The following is an 8495-nucleotide window of genomic DNA, read 5'->3' as shown; positions in this document are numbered from 1 at the left end:
GCCGCGCAGATTGAAGGCCTGTATTCAAAATCACGGAGGTCATTTTGAATAAACTTTAGTGTCTTAAGAATCTATGTTTTGTTAAGTTCATTTTGGTATATGAATGGTTACATAATGAATAAACTTGTTTCAATTATTTTACATTAAACATGTGACAGAATTTATGACCTGACTAGGTATATATTTCGAACGGGAGGTCATTGGCCGGACGCCGTTCCATCGTAGGGTGGTCGGGGGAAACGGAGGAAGTTGTCTACGGGTCGCGTTAAAAGCTCTTGTCGGTCGCTACTCAAGCACCGATTTTATCGGGATATAAATCTAACTAGGAGAGGATGGTGTGGAATCTGTGCGTCGATCTTTGGCAAGTTAGGAAGACAAGGCTACAACTTTGATGTTACTATATCGTACATTAAGGCTCTGAATAAACAACAGCAGCTAGCTAGTCAGCCAGGTAAGTATCACCACCCTGCCTATTTCTGCCGCGAAGCAGTAATGCGTTTCGGTTTTAAGTGTGGGGCAACCGTTGTAACTATACTGAGACCTTAGAACTCATGTCTTTTACTTTGTAGATGTCTATGGGCTCCGGTAGCCACTTAACACCAGGTGGGCCGTCAGCTCGTCCATTCAGCTATGTAATAAAAAAAAAGCCAATCATTCGTTGGCATCAAAAAATCTTTTGTACCATAAACCTAGAGAGTTAGAACTCGTGTCTGAAGTTAGGTGACAGAGTTTACATTGTTGATGTCTACGGGTGTCAGTAACCACTTAATATCAAGTGGGCCGTGATCTCGTTCGTCGATCTTAACAATACAAATTAAACATTCCTGAGAAAAAAATATGAATAACACATGAAAGACTCATTCAAATTGTGGTATTAAAATTTTATTAATTAAAAAATATAACAGTACTCTTAAAGTACACTATATAATCTTATAAATATTGTTTTTTCTTATTAATAACGAAATCTTTAAAGTTATTTATTGTTACTTATGATCCACGAATTTACGCAAACAAATTTTATATGAGGAAGACAATAGTGGATTCACACATGATATACACAGGTAACACAATATTTCATAATTATAAATAGACAAACAAATGGACAACATTTCGACTATAAATAAGTTTAATCAAGTAAATAAATTTCAAATAATTTACTTGAATTTTTTCTAATTAATAAATGCAAGATATTTATGAAACTGATATTAAAAAACCTTATGATTTTTATGAGATTTCTTTAAAAGATTAAGTAGAATAAGAAACAACAACTAATACTAATAAATAATAATCAAAATAATTAACAGTAACCCTATTTAATAATACTCATATAATGGAGGTAATTCTTTCGAATTCTCCAGCAGTTAAACTGCATAAGATGTTTAAAAGAAAAAAAAGTTTCCCACATTAATTGGTCTTTTATGAAAAACGCCTTAATCAGCCTTTATAATAATAAAAACAAAAAAAAACAGCCTAAAATCGGACACATCGCTTTAAATATTAAACGTCATTTTTGACAGATGTCACATTCAAATATCAACGGCAATACCACCAAGGAAGACATTAATAAATAGGCTATGAAATTATAAATTTGTCATCATCGTTCTAAATAGTGTGAACTTTTTTCTTAATTGGTGACACATTGACTGACTGTAACACTAAACATACCTTAACGGGTCAAATGCCCAATTTTGAACTTTTGCACTGCATTGAAAATCCACGTATCATCTTATTGCTTTCGCACATTTGACTTTTTCTTACCAATTAATGTACAGTTATTATATTTTTTGTTTTTGTTTTGTTTATTTCGAATAATACTTGTTGTATACCGTTATCTACCCACTATGGTAGAAATAGGTATCAGTAAGTGTTGGTATGATTAGTGTTGTCTATCTATATATTGTAAAACCAAATTATAAATATTTAATTCTTATTGCTTAATGTCAGAACAAAAATAATTAAATTGTCACTATTAAATACATACCTAATAAAGAAATTTAATAAATAAATAAACAAAATGCAAACTATAGAATTAGCCAGATCTTCCAAGTACATCCCCATCATTAATTGGATTTGTTTGCTTGACTCTGAGCTGCTTGGAATGTGTTATGCATCAGCATCGCCACAGTCATAGGACCCACTCCGCCGGGAACTGGAGTTATGGCACCGGCGATCTTAGACACTTCTGTTTGGACGAGAAAAACAAATTTCAGATCACTTTGGAAGTGACATTTTTGAAACATTCACCTATATGTGGGCTTAGACAGGGAGACTCTCGGTCTATGTGGTATTCATTGGTACTCATAGACACGACAACGTGCAGGTTGTAGTCTACTTTAATATACGCAGTGTAGAAAAAAAATAATATATGTGAAAACAATATTAACCGATATACATAACATAAGAATTACGATTTCATGTAATTTAATTAAAAATGTGTTCAAAATATTATGTCAAAACATATATTATTATTACTGTATGTCGTAATATTTCATCATACCCAGCTGACAAGTTAATTCAAATTCATAGTTTAGTACTTAAAGTAGTAGCAAGTTCAAATTTGGTGAACGCGTAAGCTAAAACAAAACAGCTAATGGACAAGGCCCACGTGTCACAGAAGGTCGTTAACCTCGCAAGATGGCTGATTTTTAATATCACCTAAAACTTCTTACTGCCTACCTCAAACATTTTTAGCTTCAAAAATACAAACATGTGAATTAGACAAAAGCCATTGAAAATAACTATCCGTTATAATTTGATTACTACATTTCTACTGAGGGTGGGGATTATTTTAAGCCCACATAGAGAGGTACAACCATCCTGCCTATTTCTGGCGTGAAGCAGTCATGCGTTCCGGTTTGAAGGGTGTGATATCCTTTATTAAACAACACGATTGAGACCTTAAGGTACGGTTCCTCTACCCACTTTAGACCAGTTGGTTTACTCATCTATGTACAAAAAAAAATAGCTGTTTTAAGACACCACATTTTAAATTAAACTTCATCTTGACCTTATTGATTGTTCTTAATATAAAACATGCAGTCAATAATAAATTAAAATAAGTCAAATATTGTCAATGCCGTTCAAAGCTTATCTTCTATTATTTATGAAGCTTCTTGGGGGTCAAGTTTTTGTGCCCCATTTTAGTTGACATGTTGACACCAAAACTATTTTTTTGCTCTCTTTCTATAGTGTTCTTATAGATTATTGATGTTATTCATTATACTTTTCACCTATCAATACGCGGGTAACTTTAACCTTCATTAAGATAACTTTTTGATCACAATAAGTATTCTTTCACAGTTCGCCCTGATAATCAACGGGCGTGAAAGCATATGTTTAAAACTAATCACATTCCTTTGAATATTTGCATATTTAATATATGAAGATTTATATCTTTGATTAATGGAAATAAAGTGGTTTCATACCAGCCCTATAGTTTTGAAAAACAGATTTTTACCGTCGATAGTAAAAAAAAAAGCGAATCAACTAACACGCAACTCGAATACGATTAAGAAATTAAGTCACAATTAACTGACCTTCGTAATCAACGTCCCCGACGAGTCTAGACTTTCCATTTTCATCGGTTATTCTTGTAATGCCAACGTCTATTATCGTAGCGCCCGGTTTCACCATATCCGCTTTGATTAATTTGGGCAAACCTATATAAATATAAAGAAGGAAAATAAATTTCAAAATACACGAAGCGAACAAGGTAATTTTGACGAATATTGATTTTTTTATATGAAAGGCTAATTATCTTGAAACTTGATATGAAGTAGATTGTGCACTAACCGGTAGCGGTTATAATGATGTCAGCGTTCCGACAATATGCCTCTAGTTTGTCTTTTGGCGTGTAACGATGGCAGATGGTGACGGTAGCGTCCATCCCTAATCCGCTTTCGTGTCTCTTGTCGCTATGCAGCATCATAGCGATAGGCATACCGACGTTTTTGGAACGACCTATCACGACCGCGTTGCGACCGAATGTGTCGATGTTAAATCTAAGACAAACACACACATACACGTTTTAACAAAATACATTTTTTTATTTTATTTTAATAATAGTGATAGTTAGATGTAATTAGAATTTTTTAAGGTTCATATATTATGAAGAAGGAAATTATAACAGAAATCAAATTTTAATAAGTAAAGAAATTAGTAAAATGTCAAAAAAATCTATATTTGAATTTTTTATAGTTACTTAGATATTAGAGATTATAAATGATTCAATAAATCAAATTACCTTTTCAGCATTTCCACTACAGCCAATGCTGTAGCCGGCACAATGGTAGGTAGATCCACACACAGCCTTCCAATGTTGATTATGTGGAAACCATCAATATCTTTTTCAGGAGCAATAGCATCGCAAACTCTCCTCTCATTAATTGTATCAGGTACAGGTAATTGTACGAGAATTCCATCAACACTATTATCCTCATTTAAATTTTGGATCTCAGAGAGAAGTTGTTCTTCGGTTATATCACTGTCCCTGTTAATTGTTAATGCATCGATGCCCACAAAATTTGCAGCTTCAACTTTGTTCCTGACATAGGTGTGGCTCGCTGGGTCATCGCCAACAATTATACAACGAATGGTGGGAGCTCGGTTTCCAAGACTCACCCACTGTGCTATTTTTTGCTTCAGCTCCTTCTTTATCTCCATAGCAAGTGCTTTGCCATCGAGGATACGCGCCATGATGCTGTTGGACAAGAAAAATAAAAAATAAACATACTATTAATATTCTAGTATAATTGCTACACTCAAAATATGCACACAGTAAAGAACAAGAATAAGAAATTAAACATTATAATTTTTGTTTAGTTATTTACTGGAAACCTAAACAAAAGCCACATTACATTAAGTACACATTCTTCTAATATTTTACCTGGCAGAGCCCAAGGAATCAATGTATGTGTGACTTCTCATTTTGCTTGTCAGATGTGAACTGACTAGACGAAGGCATTTGATTTGCCTCATTGATTACTGTTGACGTACAGAGTTCATTAGGTCACATTGTATACGCAGTCGTACAAGATAAAAGTATTTTTGACATAAATTATAATTAATTAAGGAACTTAAAAAACATGTTGATAGTCTAATTCTTTTATTTTGATTAAAAATAGCTTATTTGTCATAAGACATACTGTGAATATGTGCAGGGGCACTGGTACGTTTTACCATTCTATTTCTGCTGTGAAGCAGTTATAGTTTGAGCCTTGGGGACAGCCTTTATGCAATGCAATTGAGAATTTAACCTGATGTCTCAATATGGGTGATGGGTATCTCATTGAATATAGGCTCTATTAATTAACCTTTAACATTACTTACAAAACTAGGCTGAATAAAGGGTTTTTTATACAATTTTTTTCCTTCTTTTCTTCATGAATCGAACAAAAAATATACAATGTAAAGACTTCTTACATTGAAAGTTGCAATTGAATATATGATGCTGATACTTGAGATCTTAGTAATATAAAATTGTTATTGAATATTAATTATTTTATTAAGGCTCAGATGACTGCATTAATAAAGGTTTTTTTTTGTTATTTGCTCAAAACACATGCAGATAGAGGAAATCATCTTTAAATTAGTTAGGAATAACATAATGTAGTCTTTGCTTTAATCATGTGGTTTTGTTTAAATTTTGGTTTTGACACTTGGTTTGGTTGGTAGAACATAATTTTATAATTTTTAAATTAGCAACTATATACTTTATTATTACTTGTAGGATAATGGATATAGTGATTGTAATAAAATAAAATAACGATGACATAGTTTAGTTTGAAACATGTTCACATCCCGCCAATTTTCAAGTAATGACATTTTAAAATTCTAGATGAGCAGGTTGTTGTGTATTTTTGCAGATTTATAATTGTAATGTATTACACAATGCATGCTGTGTCAAACATTAGAAAACACTTGATCGCTTAAAATTATATCATTCATGTTTGTTTATACGTATTCATGTTATTAACAAAATAGTCATCCAATTTTTTTTGTACCACTCCAATGGAAAACACCTTTTTGTATTAAACCAGTATTCAGTGGACGATATCAGTGCAGCCACTCCGAATTCAAGCCGTAACCAGTTTTAAGCAGGTTTGGGACAGTACCTATCTCTTGAGGTTAAAAAGTTCACATCATATCAAATCTTTAGGTTATAAGAGCGAGCGAGAACTGAATAAAACCAGTTTTAACAGTCTTCAATTGTAATATAATTGTGTAAAACTTGTTATTTCTAGTTTCAGCGATAGCAACGTTTTTATGGAACATTTTTTGTGTTCTTTAATGAATGGAAGACATTATTAATTAGAATGATACAACAAAATTTATTAATTAGATTACTTATTTGTATTTTACGTGTTGGTTTTGCCAATTCCAGCTGTCAAATTGTTAAAAGTTCCTTTTTTTTAAATAAGGACCAAATGGTTTTTCGGTCTACCTCGTGTAATGGGAATCTAAACCCTCCATCTATCTTGATACACAAGGAGAGAATCTTAGTTACATCAGTTGTTCCACTGTTGGAAATAGAACACACAAAAACCCTATGGGTGCAGTAAGGAAAACGGTAATTTACCTGAGTGGACACATAAAACATCAGTCGATGTAATAACCTGAAATGTTAACAAATTTCAAAATTTTGAAACATTTTAGTCTGACTTATGGTCAACTGAAAAGAAAGTCAAAATAACTTGACTTCTTTTCAAAATACGACACTAAGATTTCATTTATTTTAACTTGAGTGTTACAACAGTAATTAGTGTAATATTAAAACAGATACTTGTGATGTTGTTGATTATTTACTATTGAAATTTTGCAACGGGACTACAGATAATTTATTCTTTATAGTATATTATGATTATGATTAATTATTATATATTATATATTATAATTAACACTATTTTGATAATATATTCTGTATTCTATAAAGTATTCTATTAATTTATGAACAATGGTATTCTTTACCTGCTTACCGGAGCTGAAATGTGTTGGACATAAGTTAAACTCACTGTAAATGTACTGAAATCATGTCCTAACAGTTTTGAAAACACCAAACATCCTGTGTTTTCAAAGTGGGTTCAACACCACAATGCTCATTGTGTCTCTTAAGTTTTTTGTTTATCATTGTCTATATATGTGATGTACAGATATGTTATATTTTGTATAGGTTCTAGAGTTAATCGGTTGAAAATCTACAAGAGGTATTTTTTTTGCTAACTGTGACATTAATGTCAATACCTAGTAATTGATATTAATATAAAATACTATTTATTGAAGTAATTGGTTACCTGGAGAATTGGTTTTCGTGTTATATATTAAAGTTATTGGCAAACATATTGTCTATTACTGCACGTGGATATTTATGCTCATAAATTAAAAAGAGTGCCATTTACTTTAAGCTTTGTAAAGTTTTTAAGCTAGTACTGATTTATTGCGGAGGTTCTTAAATTTAACATTTTTTAGAAATACTTATTTTTATAATCATTTCAATTATTTATTAATCTTACCTTCGAATGTTTACAGAGCGAATAATGTAGGTTATTTAATTTTGAGACCTAATTTTTTATAACTTTTTATGTAGCAAGCAACTTTTTATAACAACAAAATTCATCAGTAAACTGAAAACCACTAACAGTAAAGTCATCAATATGTAGAACAAAGTTTCCTAAGAATATCGAAATAAACTTACATAAATTTATTATTTTTCGAATTTTCGAACCACGTTGACAACCGAATGCACAACAACTTTTGACATTGACAGTGTTTGACTGTGACATTTTCCTATGAACGATGGAAGGCATAGACCTATTCAGTGGTGGAAGGTGGACGGGCACGGGCTCAGCCCATAGACCTATATAGTTACTTCAGTGGCTCAACCAGGAGGGGAGTACTGTTCAATGTGACAAACACACAAACATGCCATAATATCATTATTACCATATTAGATACATATCTAATATATATTTTAATTTATTAAATTGCATCGAATATTTTAACTAAAGTATTTATGTAAATACACGCCACACGTATTAATTAGCTTCATACAAAATTAAATCAAACATAAATTTAATCATTTGAAGCTCAGAAAATTGTATGTGCTCGTATAATACTATAAAATAATTGGTAGGTAGGTACATAACCATAGTTTCCAACTAGAGCTGATAAGCAGCTACGAGAGGATTTTAACATTAAGTAAATGAAGTTTAATAATTGAATAGGGGTATGAAATTATCGATTTGTACTGAAAAATTGAAAATCGTTTTTTTTTATTCATTTATCATATTTATATAATCAAAATATAGTATTATCTATACATTGCTGTCATCTAAAGGAAGGTCATTTACGCCTTTGCGATAGAACCTGGTGATCTAGATTCTACAAACTGTGTGAAAGCATTTTGTCTCCTTGGAAGAAAACTTTTATTAAGTAGAAAATTGTCCAAATCACAAAAGAAATGGTAGTCCGTGAGCAAGGTCTGGCGAATACGGAGGGTG

At 31.8% G+C, this 8495-nt stretch overlaps 1 protein-coding gene across 4 annotated transcripts; it reads right to left on the bottom strand.

The window, feature by feature from the left end:
* Positions 1–860: 860 nt before the first annotated feature.
* Nmdmc (NAD-dependent methylenetetrahydrofolate dehydrogenase) lies at positions 861–7790 on the bottom strand. Of its 4 annotated transcripts, none has more exons than XM_028174812.2 (6): positions 7691–7768; positions 4886–4983; positions 4244–4699; positions 3793–4001; positions 3537–3659; positions 861–2182 (listed from the first exon to the last, which is right to left on the bottom strand). In XM_028174812.2, exons 2-6 carry the CDS (start codon positions 4975–4977, stop codon positions 2061–2063), a joined length of 1002 nt encoding a protein of 333 aa, XP_028030613.2. In that variant the 5' UTR covers positions 4978–4983; positions 7691–7768; the 3' UTR covers positions 861–2060. The 4 variants fall into 4 exon arrangements, with proteins under 4 accessions (XP_028030613.2, XP_028030624.2, XP_028030631.2 ...); XM_028174823.2 differs by having other exon boundaries at positions 7509–7744; XM_028174830.2 differs by lacking the exon at positions 4886–4983 and having other exon boundaries at positions 7691–7790.
* Between the last annotated feature and the right edge of the window lie 705 nt (positions 7791–8495).

The sequence above is a fragment of the Bombyx mandarina genome, chromosome 21, assembly GCF_030267445.1.
Source record: "Bombyx mandarina strain Sakado chromosome 21, ASM3026744v2".
NCBI classification, from domain to species: Eukaryota; Metazoa; Arthropoda; class Insecta; order Lepidoptera; family Bombycidae; genus Bombyx; species Bombyx mandarina.
Note: the sequence above shows the minus strand (reverse complement) of the source record. Positions and strands in the feature narration are given on the sequence as shown.

What these genes read in the sequence shown, in the direction of transcription:
- Nmdmc (XM_028174812.2), bottom strand. Translation starts at nt 4,977, where the DNA reads ATGAGGCAAATCAAATGCCTTCGTCTAGTCAGTTCACATCTGACAAGC. An exon ending in GATTCCTTGGGCTCTGCCAG is followed by an intron (nt 4,700 to 4,885) that starts GTAAAATATTAG and finishes CTTGTCCAACAG; the next exon opens with CATCATGGCGCGTATCCTCG. An exon ending in GTAGTGGAAATGCTGAAAAG is followed by an intron (nt 4,002 to 4,243) that starts GTAATTTGATTT and finishes TGTTTGTCTTAG; the next exon opens with ATTTAACATCGACACATTCG.